Source organism: Anguilla rostrata, chromosome 2, assembly GCF_018555375.3.
Source record: "Anguilla rostrata isolate EN2019 chromosome 2, ASM1855537v3, whole genome shotgun sequence".
NCBI lineage: Eukaryota > Metazoa > Chordata > Actinopteri > Anguilliformes > Anguillidae > Anguilla > Anguilla rostrata.
Window position 1 is genome coordinate 14,805,797 of NC_057934.1, and position 22,975 is coordinate 14,828,771.

Below are 22,975 nucleotides of genomic sequence, written 5' to 3' on the forward strand. Positions count from 1 at the left end.
GTGAGTAGACAGAAAAGAGGAAAAACATTATACACAGTATATATGCTGTAATTATTATAGATGCTGTAATTCCTCCATTGTGTGAAAATGATGTATTTATAGATAATTACAGTAACACAAGAGACTTGAGAAATGGGGCCTGCTGAAGATGAACTGTGAGGCAGCTTGCCTTTTGGATCTGAGCACAATCTCCTTCCCTGCAATGGCTCTGTCTCCAAGTTTACAATGGTCATCTATGAACACACACACACACACACACACACACACACACACACAGGAAGACACAGTTATGACAGAGCAAAGGATTAACAGTTTTAATACTTAGACCATAACAGTTTTTACCTCTCTCAGTTGAAAAGACTGATCGTAATCATGCACACAAACACACACGTACACACACACAAACACACACGCACACGCACACACCCACACGCAGGAAGATACGATCATGACAGGGCAAATGAGCCACAGTATTAATGCTTACACCATAACTGTTTTTCCTGCTCTAGGGTAGAAAAGTCTGATCCTAATCATCATATTGTGTCATCAAGAATTGCACATAAGAGCTTCAGACGGCATGACTGAAACCGTAGCATGAGGATACCTATATTTAGGCTTAATTAATAGTCTGGAACAACTAATCAAATGGGCTCCTATAATGAGACTTCCAAAGTCTAGTCTGTGTACGTTGGCTTCCATTCCAACAAATCACTTTACAAATTAAAACTCAGAACATGCCCTTGAACGTTTCTATGGTTACCTTCACTTGATTGTAAACAATTGTATTTGGATAGTTACTATATGCAATATTTTAGTACATTTTTATTTTCCATGGAAAGCTGTCCACATTAATATTAGAATTTCCCTGAGTGATCACAATAGAAAGAACATAATGGAATGCACGGGTTGTTTCAGACCTGATACAACTCCAACATTTGTTTCTCAGGCAACATGGCCATCGATGTCAGATGGTTGTAAATCATCCATTTTAGATTAGTTTTCGTTTAAAAATATCAGATGAAGTGAAAACAGCATTCACAGCCCATGAAGTGTGGGAACGCCTATTCATCTATGAGATAATATCAGTTGTTATTAATGTTGTGAAAGTGTTGAGACAACAGATAACTAAAATATATAAATTTTTTCAATAAATGACCATTCCTTAAAAGAAAGGGTCCTCCCACAATGGTTTGATGAAGCAAATACATTAGCATTCAATGGTATCTGTAGTGTATGTCGACAGAAGTAAGGTATAATGAACTCCCTTAAGCCTAATCCTTTGCAAGGAGTTAGACTGGCTAGGGTTAACCATCTGATCATTAAGGTGCACCACTAAGGCCCTGCAGCTGCAAGCTGTACGTTGTGCAATACTCGACTACATTGTTGAACTAATTCAAAGTGAAGGGCATTTCGGGTAGCATAGCAGTGAAAAAATTCACTTCCGTTAATGAAAAAGAACACATAATATTAGCCAGAAAAGAGAAGCTCAATCCGTCCTTTTAAATGATGTAAATTCAAACTTAATCCCAAAGCACTAGAGATGAGGATGTTTGCCTCGGGGAAGATAAGACAGGCTTTAACACAAGCGGCCTGGACCATTTTTTTGTAGTTTTGTTTTGAATTTAGCTTTCATTGCCTTGTTTCCCCCCATTTTTCTCAAAGTGTAATGCTGACCTTCAAAAGTGTTAGATGAATTGTAAAGCATGTACAGATTTAAAAAAACTCCCATAAAAGCCAAAAACTACTACATTGTCTGCTCATTCAACAAAAAATTGGGATAATGTTTTGCACAGCTACTGTTAACAGTGAGTATCAGAAAAAAGTCCTAATTTTTTAGTTGTCCTTTTGCCACAGTCTATAAATAAAATGGTAATTTCCAAGGGAAAAAAAAAAATGATTTTGAAAGTACCTCACTTACAGTAGCGTAGTGCAGTTCAGCAGTTTGACCAGCAGAGGGCAGGACACCCACTGAAATGTGAGCATGTTTTGAGAGCAAGCTGCTCAACATGCTCGACAGCATTAATATGACGCGAAGTTGTGTCATATGTCCAAACAGGCTCTTACGTGAACAAATGAATGACAAAAATGATGGTGATGTCATAACTGATAATAACTCTAGGGCAATACTGTGATTGGTAATAGTTTTACCTGTTATTTCGTGAACTGATTTCACGAGTGTGGAGGTGAAATGCTGCCAGTGACAGTGAAAGAGATTATTTTCTATTGTGATGTCCTTTCAGCTGCACAGCCGACGCTCTGTGCCAAACTGCACAGAACGCTCTTGCGTGTGGCATCCGGCCACCGCAGCTGCATCGGGACAATAGACGGCCACAGAGAGAAAGGGCCAGTGTGGTGCGTGAGCGTGCGACGTGGACACGGTACCGCCGAGGGGATTTGGCTTGGTGCTGCAGGTCCTCCTGGTCGCTTGGGCGGACTCCAGCTCCAGGGTGCTGCCCTGCTGGGCCCTCCTCTTCTGCGCCCGCAGCTCCACCTCCTTGAGCCTTCGCTGGGAGCGCCTGATGAAGTCTGGCCGCAGGAGCTCCAGAGCCTCCTGCGAAGACAGCGTCGCTACTGCTTTTATCACTGCTGCTGCTAGTGCTATTGCTGCGGTTACTATTATTGCTACTACTATTGCCACTGTTATTGCCATTGCCATTGCTCCTGTTGCTGTTATTGCTACTGCTATTGCTATTTCTCCTGTTACTGTTACCTCTATCGTTACAGGTACTTCAACAGTTACATCTGCAGTCTCAACTCTACAGCATTGTTTGAGCTATTGACACTGCCACGCTTTTCTGTCATTGCCATTGGTGTGGCTACTGATATTGCAATTTCTGGATAATTTCTGTCTTGTAGAAGAATGACACAGTGTAAAATCCTGTAAGAGATAGGCCACATGTCAACAAGACACATAAATTCTTTCTGTCATTGGTTTGCTACTTGAGGCTTGTTTGCAGTGACGGTATTTCAGCCACTGAAGAGCTGTGATTCGTATGGGTGGAAAAACCCCCTCTGGGAAGCTCCAGAGATTGGTCGGCTTCTACCAATTACTGCATGCAGAACCATAACTGGCGCTCATTTTGATTCTGTTTGAGACCCCCGAATGCATTTATTTAAGGGTTCCTAAAGTTCATATAGTCTTCTGTCACAATTCACTGGACTGGAGTCAACTATAATAAAACAATGAAATCAATTCACTTCATCTTTGTATGTTTGTAAGTGTATAATCCTAAATATCAATGTCAGACTCCTGCTTGTGTTAATCTGGTTTGTGCATTCGAGCATTGTGCATAGTGCACAGTCTCTTTCTCATCTGTGTGTTCGTATATGGTACATTTGTATTTTAAATCAGTTTGTTTTCTATATTCTGTGCAAAGACTGCACCACTGTGTTTTCAGGATTTGATTTGCTCGTCAACAGACCTTCCAGGTTAAAGAATGGTTATTGTGTTGTCACTGCAGAGGTTCAAACAAAAAGTATTGATTGTACTTGAAGAACACTTAAAGTGGTTTTACTTTTTGTGATAACATAGAATGTTTATTTTTTTTTTTACCGTATTCCGAGCTTAAAGTTTGAAACAGTAAAGAAACCATGTCTCTGTTCATTTATCACTCAAACATTTTTGTTCTAGTATAAACCCTCACCCCCACCCCCACTCCCACCCCACCTTAGTTCTTATATCAGATTTCATGCACACATCTTTTTGAAAAGGTTTCTTTGTAGATGGCAGTCATGGGTAAGCAAAAACTTACTCTTAAAGTAAGTGGGGCTGCATTGTCTTCTTGCTGGTCAGAGGGAGGCTCTTGCCAGTAAATGGGGTGTGGCCGTGCCTTCCTCCCAGCGTTACCATGGAGCCGTCTGACCACGCCCCCAGCAGGGGGGCTGCTCTCATGGCTCCCAGAATTCTCCACTGCATGAGGCAGGAAGAAGCAATAACTGAGTTATATGAATAAATAAACCAACAAATAAATAAACTACTGAGTAGTAACTGGCTATTGCACTGCTATATACTGCTACCGTCACAATATCTGATGCACAGTCAAAAATAAAGAGCTGACCAGAGCAGCCTAGTGGATTAAATCAACACCTCTTACCGGTGTTTCTGCAGGAGATCAAACAAATGTTTCATCACAATTGGTCTCATTATGACTTTTAGTACAGCCCTATCTCAAGCACTCATATTTCACAGGCTCCTTTCTTCTCCGATTACCGCAGAAGTAAGACAGTTTGCCCTTCTATTTTAAACATAAAACGGATGATTTCTGTCCCGGTGGGCCCGTGGCTATCAGAATCATGTCATAATTGCCAGAGCGTGTAGAATGTCTTCTTTTTTTTTCCGTCCACATCCCCACTGAGCTGCCATTCAAGGGTGACCACATGCATCAATCACACCTCTTCGCACTCTTACTGTAACTGTTTCTCCTGCTCAGTTTGAACATTTTCAGTTAATTGTTTTCATAAACGAGCCACACTGGCCCTCGGTCACGTCGGGGGAAGATGGTGCCATACCCGTCTCATTTCCCGGCTCCGGGGGCTTCTTGGACTCCTGTTCCGAAAGGAGGTTGGCCATCTTGTTGATCCGCGTTTGGAGTTTTATGCTGGCGATAATGGAGGCGGCGTTCAGAGCCAAGATGGCTTCGGCGCTTTGATGTGTACCAAAGGAGGACAAGTCTTTCAGGCCCACATCGATCCTGTGGTCTTCTGAATTCATGGTTGGTGAGACAGCTGAAAATAAACATGCGTAAGGTTTGGAAGAATGCATCTTTGAGTAAAATGGTATCTTGCCCCAGGGTATGAAGTGATTGTACAAACACCATATGTGTCTTGACGTCTGTCATTCACAAGCAAGACTTTTCTATTCCGTTCTTGTGCCCATGTGCTTGAGTCAGTTATTATATTATTATTTCAGTGTCGCTGTCACCGAGACACCCACACTATTTTCAGTGTCAATTCAACATGTGAGCCCGACAGAGACCATGTGCATTCTGCGAGGGTTGATTTAACGCTGAATATTTTACTGTGTATTTCCGCTGGTTTAGTACTGGCTCAGATCGAGACCCTTATGCTGGTCTGCTGAGGGGAAGAGAAGATAAATCACTGTGATGTGTGAGGCATATCGTCTGTAACGGATGTCAGCCCCCCCCCCCCCCACACCCTCCTCCCCTTTCTGCAGTGCTGCTGCTGGTGATGCAAGGACATGCACCAGCCCCTGAGGGCAGGCGGCAGGACGATGTAGTGTGAGGATGTGCTGCTCTGAATGAGAAGAGGACACTCAGACAAGCCCATTGGCTGCCTGTGTTAGCATACCTGCCAAACACTCCATAAATACATACGTGTGTGTGTGTGTGCATGTCTGCCTGCATCTCTATATGTCTCTGTTGTTTGTGTTACATATCATGTACATTGATATGTTTGCATGTGTATGTGTGTGTGTGCATGCGTACATACTCGCCTGTGCGAGTGTCTGCTTGCGTCTCTGTGTGACTGCACATGTGTGTATGCTCGTGCATCTTTCTATTTGTGTGCATCACGTGTGTGTTGTTGTGTAGAGCTCCTGCCCTCCTGTCACAAATAAAGCTGTGGTTTCCTCTGCTGTAATTTCTCACAAAACAACAAATCGCAAAACAACTTGCACATCAAACTCACTTTAAAATGAAATGAAAATAGTCAACTATACAAAGCGGTGCATGCGGCAAAAAAGCAGCACTGCCTCAAGGTCAAAGGTCAAAAGCACTTTGCACCTTGATTTAGTCACTTATTTAAGTCTGTTAAGTTTTTTTCTAGCGTGCCTGGCTGCTTATAATTCCCCTGGAGTCACAACGTTGCCACTGAGACTGGGAATAGATTATACATGCACACCAAGTGTGGGAAAATCAACTGAGGTATAAATGAGCAAAAACTTAGGGTAGGAGAGTTCCCCGCAGTCTTATTGGACAAAAAGACACTGCAGATCTGTTTTATGTCTGTGTTTCACTTAAAAAGGCGTGATCAGCTGAAATAAGGCATTTCATCCATATTACACAGCAATATCTGTGGCGTTGATCGCTCATCTTTCCCCCTGGAGAGGACGCCGGTCAATCTCAGGGCCATTACCCACAATCCATCACATCGAGTGCTGGGGATCGAACCTGCAGAGTCAGGGCCGCTGCGCTTACCCCAAAAATCCCTGAAACTAAAGCATTTAGGGCTGTCTGTCGCCATCCCAACTGTTTGGAACGGATTTCAAAGAGACAAGCCGAGCGGCGTGCTCGCGCATGCTAAACCGAAAGCGCGCGGTACCTTGCGGTGTAACGGCAGCAGAGCGCTGGCTCCAGCTCTGGCCTGGGTGAAGGCCAGGCCCCCGCCTGGAGCCCACACCTTGTTTGGAGGACTCTGCACCATGGTAGCTGACGGAGGGGGGAGACATGTTTAGACTGCAAGCTGCGTCTCTCGCACAGCCAATATTCGCTTTCTCTGGAGACCCGAAGCTCGGCGGCTTCGCGGCGGGATCCGGCGGCCCGCCCAATCCGGGGTCGGCGTGCCGAAAAGCGCCGGCGAAGCTCGGGGGTCGGGCGGGTCCGCCCGGGTCACCCGCCCCCTCTGCGCCGGAGGAGGGCCTGCATAAGTAGAGGGACAGGGTGGACCTGTATATCTTCTCCCCGCTCCCCTCCGGCTCCGCCAGCGAACAGGAGCGCGGTCTGCGCGGATGCAGGGCGGCGTCGGCTGACCCCCTCCGCCCCTCCGTGCAGGCAGAGGGCCGGGCGGGGCCCGTCCCGCCCTGAAGGCAGAAACGAGAGAGGACGTTCTCCTTTCCGTCTCCCTCGCTGTAGCTGTGTCTGAACTCCCGTGGCCCCACCCCTGGGGCGGTCTCATCTGAATGCCGACTCCGCCCAGTGTCTGTCACCTTTATCACGGACACCCGTCTTCTCCGCACGATGGGCTCGCTGGGGTGGTTTGCCGGTGGGTTTTCGTGGGCGGGAGGGGCGGAGCTCCCCGCCTCATCCGATTCGGTGGTTCCTCCAGAGCTCAAGGGGGACGTGTGGGACCGGGGGATCCTCCGGGCTGTGGCCATAATAGAGGAAAATCGTGGCTTCGTGGGAAGCGTCTCCAAGCCAGCAGGGGGCGCTGCGGTGCATGAGGGAACTGGATCGCTCGCAGTTCTGTGGAGAGGGCTGTGTCTCTGGGGCACCGCATTGTGGTCACCAGGTTGAACCCCAGCTGAGAAAAACGCCGTCCTCCTCTCCTCCCACCCCTTCTTCCACCTCTCCCAGCCAAGTGGTGAATCACTCTCCAGCGAAGCCAGGTGTGAGGTCTGAGTTGGGAGGGACAGAGATGAAACGGTATTTTGTCATTCTGACTGAAAAGAAGTGGAAAGTCTTCCTCCACTTTTTTTTCAAGCTCCTAACCTTAACAAAGGCCATTTCTGTGATCAGGGTCTGTGGCCAAGGGAAGAGCTGCTGTCATCGCTGCGAGATTCCAGCAGTTTGAACTCAACCTGCCGTTGTTACCATGGTGACGTTTAGTCTGTTGGGCAATGGGCAGTAACGTTTTTCCCACACTGAGAAAATGGAGAGTGGGGTTTCCTCAACACCACAAAGGCTGAAGATACACAGAGCTGTCAATCACTGCCTTCTTTGAACCAAAAGATTTTGCTGTCATCAGCAAAACACAATTATTATCTAATCATAGTACGTCTTCAGTAGCTCTGTCATTTTTTTATTCAAAAAGCTTTCTTTTCCAATTACTACTGACCGCTATAAATCCCGTTGATAAGACATAGGCTTTAGATATATGTAATATTACATATATCTAATTTATTAGTTTAGCATTTTGGTCGTGAAAAAGGCAATCTCTCTGATGTTCAATTCAGGTTGTTTTGTTGAAGCTATTGTTTGTTCTTTTGTCATTTTGCAACTGCAAACCATGTTTTGTGTTTCAAAATGGCCAGGATAAAACATTTTTGTAATTCAATTAGCCATTAATTTTAACTATAAGGTAAGATAAATCTCTTAAAAAACAAAAATAATTAAGTTTACCCTTCTAAGTGTCCATTCATTTTTATGGATTGAAAGTTTTGAAATTTCATCTACTGATCAGTGAAGTTTCAGCTTGTTTTAAAGTTTAAAGGCAACTCACATACATTTGACCATAACAGTGAGTAAGGCATTTAATACGTTAGACTGACATTTCAAACAAAACAAATTTTGCTTAGTTCTCAAAGAAGAAAGGGTGCTGTGATCTCACTGAAGAGCTTTGATGAGACTGGTTCACAGCAGCAGAATCCTGTAACTACACATATGACCTGTATGAAACATATTATGGGTCATGAGTACATTGGTCAGAGTTACCTGTATAATATTGGGTGAGGCTTGACCCGATAACCTCCTGGGTCTGGGGTCCAGGCAGTTTGCCTGTGTACTCGTATCTCTTTCTTTCCCATCTGTAAATAAAGCATAAAAATAGCCCATTGTCATTCAAATGGCCTGCGCTTTTCCACCCAAGCAAATTGCTATATAGCCAACTGTGCAGGGAGTTTCAAACATTTCCAGCTTTGGATCACAAATCAAAATGGTTTTGTTTTTCTTTTGAGAACCTTTTTTTTTTTCTTAAATGTCAAATAAAAACAAAGGCTATTTCTGAAAACAGTGGGTTAGGAATTTTCAGCTTCACTGACACCATTGCGAGATTCCAGCAGTTTGAGCTCAAACTGTTCTTGTTACCAAGGTGATGTGTATGTGATCTGTTGGGCGACAAGTGTTGGTGTGCAGATTAACCCTAATGTTAATATGAACAGTACATTCACACATATATAGCATTTGTGTAATTACATGGATAAAAGTGAAACTACTTGATATATCTCCATGCATTTTGTGAATGTTCCCAAAATGTATGGCTTTCCCTTCGAGCAATTATGTGAATACAATGCAAAATATATACCATATATTATAAGATGTATCAAAAGCACTCACTGTTGTAAATATATGCTTTTCATATGCTTGAACATATTTGTTCCCTCACACAAATCATACATGAACATATATAAATGAGTATAAGATTTCACAAAACCCTTCCAAACAGCATACAACGGACGCATTCATTAATAATTCCAAATATCATTAATAAAGCTGCACTAAACATTATACTTATGTGCTTGGAGAAGCAAGGACTGAGAGAAATGCACACTGATCAGTTCAGATATGATATATGTTCATACAAAAGGCTGGGACCTTCTGCAGAAAATACTTTACATTATAGCAAAACAGACAATTCTGTGTAGTTATCAGCCTAATGTGGACAATGTCTTGACTTATGTCCCCTGAGGTAATTGAGGAAGACTGTGACCTCTGGTCACCCACCGGTAGTGTACCAATTGAACAGGCAGATGTCCCCGGACAAGACAGATCATCCCAATTTCAGCTCAAGGTAACCCCTAACTGCCACTGTACCCTGCCATCTGTTCAACCTCATTAATTATTTATGGACAACGCCTTGTCCTCATATTTCCTTTCAAGAAGTATGCACTTATACTTTCACAGTCATTCATTCATTCAATCCTGAGATTTCTTCCCATCGGTGAGTACTTTTTGGCCACTGTTTGGGGGTTTTCTCCCCACTGGCAGTTAAAGTTATTAGTATTGTTATTAGTTTTTTTGGGGGGGTTTAGGCCTGGATTTGCCCTGTTTTTGCTCTTTCTCTCCCACTCTGTAAAGCATCTTTGTGATAGTTTTCTGTAAAAAGAACTGTGCAAATAAAATATGACAAATATGACAAAAATATGACAGAGTAAGCTAAAATATGACAGCGTAAGCAACATTTCTGCAAATTTCATTTGAAATGTATGTTTGCCATACTACGCTGCAGATGGCCTGTGTCCATTAGCAAATCCAAATCTGATGGTTCAAAGTGCTTTCCTGGTTCAGGCTAAACAGACTTCAACAGCTTGGATGGGTTATGGAAAATGGGGAAATGAATGATGTATGTTTCATCCCAAGAATTCCCTCAGTGCAGGCTTTACATGCACAATCACAAACGACTGCATAAATGCTGAAGGAATATGAGCCAGGCCTGGTGATATTATTTTCTCAGGACGTAGGCCTACCTTTAATACGGCCCTAGGAAGTAAACACATTCTTCCAATATCACAATGTATTGGAAGAAAATGTGGAAAGAGCTTGTGCTGGTGCATCTGTCCTACGAAACCGAGCACTTCTCCAACGCCTATGTTTCTGTCTCATGGTTATTTGCTCATTAATGGCATCCCACTTATTGTTTGTTAATTACATTTTTATGCGCGCGGATATAAAGGAGCCTGGCGAAGCAGGCAACACACGAATAAACGACACTCCGACTATAATTGTCAGCCACCATCTGGCGCCGGGGCGGAGAAAAATGGCGAAATGCAGACATTAACGGCCTGTTTTCACGTGGAAAACATTTGATGCTCGTAAATACCAATGTCCTGTGCTTTCCGCTCACCCTCTGTCGCTAACTGCGCAGCACCGCATCCGGGATTCACAATTTTACAGCTCATCTCTGGGTTCTCTTTTTTTTTTTTTTGTCCAGGGGCAAGGTCTGGTGTACGACGTTATGTATTGTTTAGTGTGCATCGATTGTTGCTACATCACTGGTGGTGCTGGCAATAAAGGAAGAGTGGCATTTCCCACAACATGCTAGAGGAAAGTGATAATGGTTGTTGAGGCCCACGCAAAGTATTGACCTTTATTATTCTTCTTTATTTTCAATATGTTTTATGTTATCACGTAAGGTGGACTTTATTTATTTATTTTAGGGGGCGCCCCTCTCAGAGGGAGCTGAATCCATGTGTATTGTCATATACAGAACTGGTATTGTGTGAAGCTCAGAGAAGCACCATCGTTGACAAGCTGCAAAAACACATCTTCAAAAATTCAAAATTCTCATACCCCAGATATTTCACGCCAACTGAAGACGGATTCCATCATTGCATATTCCAAAGCAGCAAATCCCCATTGGAAATGCTGTGGAATGATGCTTTTCAGTATGTATCAATTGTCAATTCACAAAACCAAAATAATTCTGAATTACTCCGTGACATATAGTTGTCCTATAGAGCAATGTGAATCAGGAACCTTAAACACAGCTAAACACAGGCTCAGGATACATCACACTTCTTGAGAGCTACAGTGCCGTACAGGGGACAATTACTTTTTCACTTGGGAGATATGGGTGTTTGATAACTTTTTTCATTAAATAAATGAAATAATAATTTTAAAAAAGTGTTTTGTGTTTACTCAGTTTTCCTTTGTCTAACAGATATATTATATTTTCTCTAAAGATCTGAAACTATTCAGTGAAACAAATATGCAATAATAGAGGACATCAGGAAGGATATTTTTTCATGGAACTGTATTTTCAAAGTTGTTGTTGTTGCTCAGTTGAATTCAAAATCAAACCACTGTTTTCCAAATGATAAATAAATACCAATAAATCTTTTTTTTTTTTTTTAATATAAAATCACACTACAGTGCCTTTATTTGAGTGAGTACCCTTTCAGAAGAAATCTATTTAGGATGTCAAAACTACTCTTAAATAAATGAACGATCATAGCCTTTACTCACAAAACAAAATGTTTACCATTGTTACAATTTGCACTTGTTAAATTTCCTTCAGCACTGTATCCAGCGGTATGAATGTGCCTATTGCCGTGACAGCATCGACTGACTGACTGAAATGCAATAAAGCGTTTTTCTCCCCACTGAATTTCCCAGCCGGTGCAGAAAATTGCATTAAATAGATCCAATTTCTACGCTGCCCAATATTATTTCAAAGCCGCGGAACACATGAAATCTTCTGTCTGCGAACCGCTCGGAGAGGTCGGTGTTGCATCATGAAACAAACCACTGTGCCCTGTCTCCTTCTCTTTTAGCAGAGGGGCCAATCTTTCGCTCCTCTCAGATTGGGCCCTTAACTTCCGTGGCTCCCACTGCCCAGTTAAATGTATTTGTTTAGATCAGGGGGGGAAAGTCATTTTTAATTGCTTTTGGTCCAGCCCCTCAGGTGTTTTTGTCCTCCTTTTTTAACCTTGTGGTTAAAAAAGGAGGACGCATTTTTTTCCGCGCTTGCAAGCTAGCCTGCTGTGGCATGCCCCACTTCAAGCTTTGTGGCGAAATTGTCAGTGTGAATATTGCATTGACAAGTAATTGGCAGATGTACATAAATGCTGGTTTGCAATAGCCTTTAAACCAAAAAAACAAAAAGCTCAATACGAATTAAGGCTTTGCAAAACATTAAACAAACCTTATCTCGGTCTCGGTCTTATATCTTTTATCAGGGCCCTTGTGAAATATGCACGATTAAGTAACTGAAAGAAAAAAATCTATATTGACTGTACTGAGGACAAGCAGGTCATTTTAGGATAGTACACATATATGACTGTCTGAGTGCATAGTCATGTTGCATATTTTCATTCATTTTCAATATTGTTCAAAGCTTTCTACTGTTATTTCCAGCCTCATTTGCATGCAGATTTTTGACTTTGTTTGATTGGCAGTTCAGAGCAAACTCCCCGTGGAAAAAAAAATAAGAATATGCATCCAAAAACAATTTCACCAGAATAGAAAATGATAACATTCTGTTCTTAGTTTTTTTTGTTTGCCTTCTCTAAAACAGCACTGGGAATTGGACAAACAGCTGCTGCATCTGGTGAAAACAGCATTGAATTTGTTATACTGTCCCTCGCCACTGCGGCTCTCCAGATTGCCATCGTTTGTATACGCAGTCAAAGGCTTGGCCTGATAATTAATATGTAAACAAGAGAAGAGCCAGGAGAGCTCAAAGTAGAAACGCTGCTGGAACGCCAAAAGAGAGGCATCACTTTCTGAGCCAAACCCTACAGGGTTTATACTGTATATGCATTACACTTGACTTTTTATATCTGGCATGTCCCCCCCTCTCTCTCTATCTCTCTATCTCTCTATCTCTCACTCACTCTCTCTCTCTTTCTTTCACTCTCTTGCTTTCTTTCTCACTCTGTCTCTCTCTCTATTCCCCCTCTCTCTCTCTCTCTCTCTCTTCCTTTTTCTCTAACTTTCTTAAAGTATTTCTCTCTTGGTCTCATTTCCTCAGTCACACACTCCATCTCTCTTCGTCTCTCATATTATCTCTCTCTCTCGCAACCTCTATTTTCATCTGGCAGTGTTCCATCCATCCCCTGTTTGAAAACAGACAAAACAGGGCCTATGCAGAATCCATTTTGTTTCGCTCATTGTGATCTTTCAATAGGGCCATTCAGTTAAACAGGGCCCTACTAGTGATAGGAGCGGTGTAACATTGGGCTACTGTCTGCCGGGGAGTATGGAAACTCCTGTAATGGTCAATTTTCCCTGAATTGCAACTGGGCTTTGCACTGATGGGATGGTGATAATGATAATGACAATACAACAAAATGCAGGGGATGAAAGCAAAAGACGTCGGACTTATCATTCATTTTCTTGTCAAAACACCAAATGGTGTTTCACTCTTTGGACAAACATTTTATCGACATTGGCTCAATCTAATCATGGAAATGGGTTCTATTTACTGTATATGAGAAATAATTGGTGATGGATAAAGGTTCATTGTGTTCAGAAGACCAATGATTTTTTGCTATGAATATATTATTTTAATGCGCATGTACAGTTCAAATACTGCAGTGCTCCTACCTGTACATTCCAACCCATTCTTTTTCATAAAACATTTGGGGATACTGGTGGCATTGGAGGGGTTATATTGATCCTGAAAGACAAAAATTGAGCAACAACTGAATAAACATAACAGCGAAAAAGCCATGTTACGCACACCATACAGACGTGACACAACAGCATCGAACAGCAGCTCAAATAATTCATTTCATAATCACATCTTTCCTTCGCATATCTTATTTTCCCCGGTACAAGATGAGAAGTTGAAAAGAAGCTTGCCAAGGCCAACACTCTAATAAAGTCACTGATGACCATGATAGATAAAATATAGTATTGTCTGTCGCCTTGAATGGCAAATGAATCCCTTTCAGTCTTGTCGGAAACACATAAACAGTTTCTTAAATGTGAAAATGAAGATGTGAAAAACATTCAAAAGTTATTGAATGTCATCCTGTCTGTGTGGAGAAAGAGAAGAACGGCCAGTGTTTCATTTCTTGAATCTTTCAGCATAATGCTGATTACAAGTGGTGAGACTTAAAGTGTTCTGGTACAGTCAGTTCTGAGGGAGTACGTTTAAAAGTTTTCAAATCCCACGTAATAAAATTACAAGTACATTGCTGTGTAATGCTTTTTGTAGTACTGCTTTCTTTTTGCAGGATAAGAGGGTAGGAGCATTGAACAAAATTGAAAGAGCTTTGCTTTCAATAATAGACATATTGCAGACACGCTCAATGGTTTTTTTCCTAAGCTTCACGTAGAAGAAAGAAGCTACGGATATGACTACAGTTACACCCAACACTGCAGAGGAAGTTTTAAAGGGTATTGAGAAATACTGAATAAATTACAAAAGCATGACTCATCACCCTGGTGGTATACAATCCCAGAGTACACGGAAAACAAGCAGGGGTTGTTTAGAAACCACAGCCAATAGTTTAATGCAGTCTAGATCCTGGAAAAATGTCTTTTGACGGGCAACAAGGTGGTGTAATTCTGGTAGAAGAAGGAATAGTGCTGATCTAGGAAACCTCAGGGAAATTACAGTTGCATCTAGTAGCTGTGCAGTGTAGCAGAAAAGCAGCTGGTCTTGTAAGCCTGAAGGTAGAGTTTTAAAACCCAACGGAAAAACTGTCATTGCACCCCTCAGCAAAAGTATTTAACCTGAAATGTTTCAATTGCTATCCAACTGTATAAATGTAAGTTGAATACATTGCCGAAGCTTTGGACAAGCATTTTGGCTGATCAAATTAATAGTCTTAATAAATTTTAGAATTTAGAACATTTAGGGACAAATTGTAATAATTCCTTCTAAAAGGTATAGTCAGCATGAAGTCCGCAGTAGGAGTTTGCACTAAAGAAAATAATTTTTTGAGAAAACTGCCACTGTACCAAACAGAAGCAGGCTTAAGATAATATATTTTTTGACTGGCAATGTATCACAAGAGTGACTATCAAACCAAAATCACTAGGAATTAAAGTTATCTCAAAGTGGATTCAATACTGGCTTCCAAGTAGAATAAAATCTTAATAAAATGAATTTTGTTCCAAAGCCAATTTCACAAAACTCTGGGCTGTGCTTTACACACGGTTTAGGATTTATTGAAAAAATGTAATAATTAATTTCAACATAACACAGAATTGCTCATAACATTTCTTCATGTGCACAGTAACGATTTAAAGCAAAAACTATTTTATTGTTTTAAAGGAGGAAGTAAATCTGAAAAAATATACCAGAGTAGTCAGTGATCCAAGCCAAATTATGTCAAGTGGATCTAGAATCGTGCTGCCACAGTAAAATAGGAAAAATATAGTGCATATAGTCTATTTATTTTCATGTGTGAAGAACCGAACTCATCTTTTCTACTGTAGCTTTCATTGTGCTTCATCAACTGCAAACCTGACAGGAACAAATAATCTTTGTGTGGAGTGGTTTGTGCTTGGGCTACACAGCCGAAGTGCAAAGTATTCCCAGGGTCATGAGAGTTTTCAGAAAGTATTCTTTTGCCCTTATCTCCTGGTCGGCGGTGTGCCCTTACGCCCTCCTCCTATAGAACACAATTTCACCCTGGTCCAATGAAGCCAACAAGATGGTTTTGACTCTTTCTGATGGCCCAGAACTCAACTTTTGACATCAACAGCACAATCTGATTGGCTGGAAGAATCTCCAAAATAAAAAAAAACATTAGTCACAAGAGTCATGATCATACATTCAGCCTCGGGTGCCCTACCTGACTGGCGGAGTCCTTCGGGGGTGGGGCGTGGCGGGTGATGTCACACACCACGGCCCTCTTCTGAATGGGCAGCCAGCCGTTTCTCACGGAGGCCAGGGCGGAGACCCGCACCGGCTCGGGCCGAGGAGAGCTCCGGAAGCGAGCCGTCTTCCATTGGCCAGGAGGGAGGAAGAGGCCCTCCACACTGCCCTGTGGAGTCTCCTCCTGGCTGATGGGCTTGTGTGGCGGGCGGTCCCACCCGGGGGGCAAAGCCTGGCCCCGGTAATTCCGAAAGGGGGCCCCGTCGTTCAGGGTGGGCATGGAGACCGTCCGGTCCGAGAGGGGCGGCATCTTGGCGCGGGCGGGACCCTGCGCCCTCTGCGCTCTCTCCAGCTGCTGCAGCCAGCCCTCCACCCCGATGCCCCCCATGTCCCCGATGTCCCCAATGCAACTCTGGGGTCTGGGAGCGTGGGGTAAGACCTCCACCTCTGACACCAGGCTGTCCCAGTAGCTTTCATCCCCAGACCTCCTCCAGCCTGACCCTCTGCAGGCAGGCCCCGCTGGCGCCCCCTCCTCTCGTCCGGGGGGCCCGGCTAATCGTCCCCAGCGCTCCAGTTTCACCTCCGTAACAGCCTCTTGCTGAACCTATTCTCCCCAAAATGGATTCCCGTGGTTACTTCACCACAGGCGAGATTGACATTTCCAAAAGATGCGGTTTCCAAAGACCTGTTTCCACAAGCAATCAGCAGTCTCTCAGATGCATGTTCAAATAGTTTTTTTGAAATGAGAAAGGGTAGAAAACCTGTTCAAACCTACACATTATCAATAAACAAACAAACAAATAAAATGGGTGTACCAATAAACAAAATGTAATATAAATCAGGTATTATTCAGATTCTATAATTATTTATGCACAGGTATTACTGCACCTGGTAAAAAGCCTTTTTGTAATGTATTCAGGCTTTTCTCACGTACATTATTCGCAGAAGCAAAACACTTAAAGAGTAATAACACATGACAGGAAAAGAGTTATTTACCAAAAGTTCCACTTGCGCGTTTGCTGAAAATGCTGTCGATTATTTATCCAGAGCTCCGGTCATCCAAAGTAAAATGTTCACTGCACAGGACAACTTTTAAATGATGGCCATGCCAAAATTAAACAGCCAAGGTAGCATGCAAAATTATTTTTTATAAAAATAAATTTATCTTTAAATTAAAGAAATTTCAGTTGTTGCTTGAGAGTTAGAAGGTGCTATTGGTGTGACTTTTGCCAGTAGAGCATGAATATAGCTGTGGGATCTGTGAATGAACAAAAGAGCGATAGAGCACAAGGGGCCAAACAACCTCCTGGGGGGGGGGGGGGGGGCATACCCTTAAAGCCTGAGGATGTTATTTCAGACTAGATAGACCCTGTGACATTTAGAAATACAGTACTTTTTATACAGAGTACAAAACATTTTGAACTTTTTGTTAAATATAAGTTTATTTTTGTAAAAAAATAAATAACATTTTTGTACTGTTAAATAAATGAAATAGTTGATTTACACAGTGATCGTCTCCACGGGCCTTTTTAAAGTATAACACACGTGACACATTCTTGTGACTTTGAGTTTCTTGCTTTTTTCCCTAGCAGGAACCAAATGGCAGAGGTCAGATGCTACACTACGCACATAAAGAAGATTACATTTTGAGTTTGGGAGGGTTAATTCAATCCTATTAAAAGTGTGGAAAATGACGTTTTCAGTTCTAACTTCTCCAGGTCAGAGATCGAAGCATAATTTCAGGCATTTCTTAACAATTTTCATGTGGACTATTAAGTTAAAATTGTGAATAAAGGTTTTTTTTTATTAACTTCATGTTGCTTTAACAGTTTTGTCTGTAACAGTTCTAAATATTTTTCAGAAAGTGTAAGGAGATTTGCTCTCAAAATAAGACTATTTCATATACACATAGTGGACAGAATACACATGACGTGGCTTTGTAAAACTTATGAAAGCATGGCAGTTAAAATGTTGTTGTTCTGTCCATAGTGAAGATAAAATACCCTTAGTACTTTATTTGACTTCAAACCCACCGTGTTTCTCCAACTTTAGCTTTTATGTGCAAATCAAATGCATTAGTTACCTTTTTGGAATTAATAAATGAAAATATGTGTAAAGTTATGAATTCTGTATGTATTAATTTGAACACAAAAATAGCCTTATCAGATGGGCCATTGAGACAGAGAGCGGTGTGCTGTATGTGTCCTAGTTCTCACAGAGGGAATTTTGTTTTTTCTTCAGATCTTGTGATCTGACATTAGATCACCCGCCGATATCCTCAAGCATGGATCTTAGGCATGTGATACCATGCAAGAACAGGCGATGAACTGCAGCGTGAGCATTCGATAATAACTGCCCTGGTTATTCATCGGTGTCGGAGCGACCCAAACGACAGTTCCAGACTTATTAGTGTTAGGTTCACATAAAACAAAAAATGCATTTGGAGCGCAAGCTGCAGTCAATTGTTCTGCTATGCAACTCCCCTCAGTCTACCAATTTGTCACACGGTCCTTTTGAAAATAATTTGCTCATGATAGGAAAGCAAAATACAGCAATCCCCTTGCAGTTGACTAGGCTAATATCCAGCTTATATCTCAAGCTGGATAAAGCTAACAAAATCCCCTTTTCCCAAATCAAAATGTCAGCTCTATTCATTCAGATGATGTAAATACACTCACGCATTAATAATGATTTACGGGTCAGTTCATTATTAGCGACTGTTGTTTAAGGAAACGTATTCCATATGTCTTTCTGCCCTTTTCATCCATTTCTTTTTAAAATAAGATTCTCTTATTAAATACATTTCTCTGCGGCTTTCAGATTGTACAAAGAAGGTACGTCAAGGAAGGAATAAGTCCAGTACTCTCTGAGAAGGTATTAGGGGAGATCTGTGTAATATACAGCAATATTTTTCCTTTCCTTGCAGACAGAACGTTTACATCATTGTCTGTCCAAAGAAAGACCACACCATAAGAAACATAATATCCAGGTTATAATGATGAAAGCAGATTCAAGGTGTGTTTGCTTTCCAGGACATCGCTCAGACACGAGTATTTGTTTAAAATGAGTATGTTCAAACATTTGGGAGAAGAAAACATGATAAGAAAGACAATGCAGTCAAGTGCCTTTTTGTGTTTGTTCCTTTTCAGAATTGCTGTTATTTGTGCTCGCTGGATGGCAGCAGTAAAACGACTGAGCGAATTGAAATGTTAAAGAGAGGGGAAATTAGGAGAGAGGACAGGGTGGCAGGTGGCCTGTTTGTGAAGCGACATGCGGCAGGAGACATCTCAAAGTGGGGGAGACCGGGGTGACAGGGGAGCCGGGGGGTGGGGGGGGGGGTTGGGTGAGGGCAGAGTCACAGTGAGGATAGTACACTGTGCAGCACAGAAGGCTGAAGAGCCAAAGAGCTAAAGCACATCGTCGGCAACTGTGGAAAACACAGTGAAGCCCTCTGTGCTGAGAAAAGATGAAAGGAGAGGAGGAAGGAGTTTGAAAAGGGAGGAGAGGAGTGGAGAACTGTTTGTGTGGGTTAGTGACTGCAGCCTTGATTTTATCCTGGGAGAAAAATGTCTTTGAAAAAGTGACGGAAAATGAGCTGTTGGACAGGAGACACTGGGAGAGAGTTGGAGCAGCGTCTGGATTACCTCCACTCCATCTCTGGGGACTGTAACTTGACAGTCTCAGTGTAGCACTCAGAAAAAGAGGAGATGGTTGGATCAGGATGCTTGTGCAGACCTGGATGAAAGGTGGCAAAGACTGTCAAAACAATGACACTGGGCTTTATTATTTTAGTTTTTCTATGTGATTTTGAAGAAGAACCCTGGAGCTTCTGCACAACAGGCCCTTGTGAAGCCTTTCTGATTGACTAATTGGTCTGAAAAAATATCCTGCCGAGAGCTGTCACTGTCAGCATAATAGACATTTCTCTAAGTGAAAAAGGAATGAATGACGGGGAACTTTTTAATGGAAATATGGGAGATAGAGTTAATACAGAGGACAGACAAAGACTGCCGAGGAAAGGATGGAGGAAGACAGGTTCAGTCGATTGAAAAGGAAAATGACAGCGGGTGGGCAACTGGGGGGAATGAGTGTCACGCAATGCCCTCTCGTGGTCACATTGCTGAACTTTGCCGAGTTAATTTAACAGCATTTTACGCCACAAATTCACAAAATTCAATGAAAGACACATAATCACACCAGGCTGTCTGGGACGAAATTACGCTCGGCACTATTTAATTCCGGGATGAACATTTATCTGAGCTGAAGGGAAATTTAATAGCACTAAAATTCTGTCTTTATGGTTGCATTGGGGAACCTGACATCACACACAATGAGGCCACAGCAGTAAAAAGAGCAGGCAGGGGACGGGTCATTTTTCTCAGTAAAGATGTTAGAGAAGGTGCCACGAAATGAATTTCAGACAGAGTTTGCGGTGGTTCATTGGATATATCACTCTGGTCTCGCTCAGCACTTTCATACACTCGTTCAGAATATGACCTTCATATGTAACATTTTTATACAACCAAAAAAGAAAGAAAAGCTTATGACAGTTTATGCATCACAAATTGCGCAGAAACCTCAGCAGCCTCACTGAGCCTGTATTAATGGCTACAGAAAATTACTCAGAAGTGAATGCAAAAGTAGACAACAATGCATACTAATGTCCACTAGCGTAAAGCCCGTAGCACTTACGGTTCATCTTCATGAACTAGGTATGCAAGTATCACACCTCAAAATTCAAGAACTAATGGAAAACTCAAAGTAGATGCAGAAAGGTACCACAAAGCAGGTACAGATCTGCGTTCCGAAGGTAGATTTCCTGTAGCTGCAATATTAGAAAATGACCAGAAAACAATGCGAAGTCATTATGGAGAAGACTTGGAATGGAGTCTGGATTAAATCTAGTTTTGGGCAACCCTAGAAATGTTCTAAAATCATTAACATCTGCTGTTTATCTCATTACATCCCTCGTGGAATCAGTTTCATAACACCCATACTGTCAAAGGAAATCTGACATGAAAATCCAATAATGAAGCGATAATTGTGTGTAAATGCCCGTTGCTATTGGCAACAACAATATCCAGAAGCCATTTAAAATGAACAAATTGTGGCAGCTAATTTGTAGTATGTGACTGTATTTTCTCAAGTGATTGGGATTTTGATTGTCTTAAATTTTGTTCATTTTAACTCTATAAATCCGTTATTTTACATTCAATGTTGCAGTGAATAGATTTGATTTGTTCATGGTGTTATGTGGTATCCCGCCAGGATTCATTTGTAAATTTTCAATAAAGACATTTATAAACAGTCTCGTTTCCCTGATTGGAACCATATCTTTTCTTTAATTTTGTCACGGAAAATAATAAAGAACACGATATAACCTTAAATGACTCATAAACGAGTTTAAAGTATTGTCATACTAGTTTTCACGGTGACGCGTTACACCACATGACAAAAAAAGTTTTCGCTTGCTCTCATTGTACCCCCTTGTGGTTCTCCCTGTTACTGGTGGAAAATGGCGGCTCGGTGCGATTCTCGGCACAAATAGTAAAAACATAAAGGCAGGAAAACTGGAGTCATACAAGGAAATACTGCAGCGTACTATATACATCAACGAAAAAGTTTTTTCTAACTTGTGATAATGTCTCGCTGGGTCCCCACGAAAAAGGAAAAGTACGGTGTCGGTGAGTAAGATTAAGACTTGCGTGTTCCACAAGCGGATAGCATCTGATTGCAGAAGTTTTGGGAAGAATGGTGATTATGATATATTCTCGCACTTTCCCATCCAGAGCTCCCCATAGTGTCCGGAAAGGCCTGCAGTGTTGTTTAGCGAGCTTTCTTGGATTACCGGTAATGCAAATATTAGTTCAGTTGCTTACTTTGACCAACAGTGACTTCTGCCTTCTGCAGTGAAAGCCTTGTCTTTGTAAGTTAATGACACTAGACGAGCTTTGGGAATTGACAGAGGCGCGCCTATAGCAGCAACACAGTATCCTGTGTGGCTGGGCCTCCGCAGGATTTGTCACGACTGAGAACATTTCGAGCTTGATCACGGGCACATTTACCCAACGAAAAAGTAACGATGAATGTAGATATATAGAATATAGATAAATGTGGACGGAAAACCTTGTCTGTGCTTTTTTTCCAGCCACAGAGGCACCGCCTGTTAGAGTTTATGTGCATATGACATGCGTTCGCAGAGCCGATTGCATTCTATTCCATATAGCCTATTTATTTGTAAGCCACGCATTTATTTGAAAATAAATACATAAACAAAGAAACAAACAAACAAATATATAAATTGGTTTGGCACAGGTTTATAGTTTCAGAATTCTGTCATTGTTCAGTGATTTTTAGGAGACATTGGAGTTAAATAGAAGATTGAGTCCGAAGTGGATCAAGTATTGATTCTTCTGTCCTGACGCGCATGGCCGCCACATAAACCCGTACTCTCTGATGCGCTGAAATGTGTATATAAGCGCCTTCTCCCGATTAAAAGAGAACAAATGTGTTGTTTCAGAAATCAACGACAGACAGAGCAAGCATTGTGTAAATTGAGTTTTCGGGTTGAGTTGTTCATTATCAAGGGTGTATAGTGTTTTGCTGTGGTAGTAATATTCTAAACTAATCAGTGTTCCTGCTTGTTAACCAGTTTCCCAAAGAGAATTAAGGCGGCTAACAAGACAGTAGCCATCTCAGAGCACTGCTTCTAATGTTTGGTACTTTTTTGTAATTGTGATGCGTGTGGCTCAGTGCCTTTTTTGTAATTGTGATATACTTCCTCATTCCGTCCTTTCTGAAAACAGACGGGACAATGTTAGAGAATAGAGAGTCAATACTTAATTGTTTTATTCATCGGCAAAGTATGGTCATGATGGAAAGTATGGTAATAATGCACAAGCCAAAATGATTCGTATGTAAAAAGGAAATGGAGGCCAGTATATAGTGCAGCTCTGGTGTAGAGGGTATACCACAGGCGTTCAAAATAACCCTGTGGCCTTTGTGCACGTTGTATCATCTGTGCACCATGCAGTAGTTTGTATGCATCTTCTTTATATGATAATGGGTGTTGTTTGGCTACACAGTAAAA

The 22,975-nt window shown here is 41.9% G+C and overlaps 2 protein-coding genes across 5 annotated transcripts in view; one reads left to right on the plus strand and one right to left on the minus strand.

The window, feature by feature from the left end:
• Window positions 1-6: 6 nt before the first annotated feature.
• On the minus strand, window positions 7-17,133 carry c2h10orf90 (chromosome 2 C10orf90 homolog). Its single transcript, XM_064320728.1, has 9 exons — window positions 16,882-17,133; window positions 15,863-16,489; window positions 13,659-13,731; window positions 8,328-8,419; window positions 6,280-7,291; window positions 4,510-4,725; window positions 3,753-3,910; window positions 2,383-2,551; window positions 7-233 (listed from the first exon to the last, which is right to left on the minus strand). Exons 2-9 carry the CDS (start codon window positions 16,271-16,273, stop codon window positions 97-99), a joined length of 2,268 nt encoding a protein of 755 aa, XP_064176798.1. The 5' UTR covers window positions 16,274-16,489; window positions 16,882-17,133; the 3' UTR covers window positions 7-96.
• A 4,229-nt stretch (window positions 17,134-21,362) lies between these two features.
• Window positions 21,363-22,975, plus strand: part of dock1 (dedicator of cytokinesis 1) — a 236,223-nt gene continuing 234,610 nt past the window's right edge. For 3 of the 4 annotated variants that reach the window (XM_064320731.1, XM_064320732.1, XM_064320733.1), the window contains exon 1: window positions 21,363-21,569. In XM_064320731.1, coding sequence (XP_064176801.1) covers window positions 21,527-21,569 — 43 coding nt within the window. In that variant the 5' untranslated portion in view covers window positions 21,363-21,526. The remainder of the gene's footprint in view (window positions 21,570-22,975) is intronic. The other variant, XM_064320734.1, reaches the window with a different exon arrangement.

What these genes read in the sequence shown, in the direction of transcription:
- c2h10orf90 (XM_064320728.1), bottom strand. Translation starts at nt 16,273, where the DNA reads ATGGGGGGCATCGGGGTGGAGGGCTGGCTGCAGCAGCTGGAGAGAGCG. An exon ending in GGAGCCGGGAAATGAGACGG is followed by an intron (nt 3,911 to 4,509) that starts GTATGGCACCAT and finishes TGCCTCATGCAG; the next exon opens with TGGAGAATTCTGGGAGCCAT. An exon ending in CAGCCCCACTTACTTTAAGA is followed by an intron (nt 2,552 to 3,752) that starts GTAAGTTTTTGC and finishes CTGTCTTCGCAG; the next exon opens with GAGGCTCTGGAGCTCCTGCG.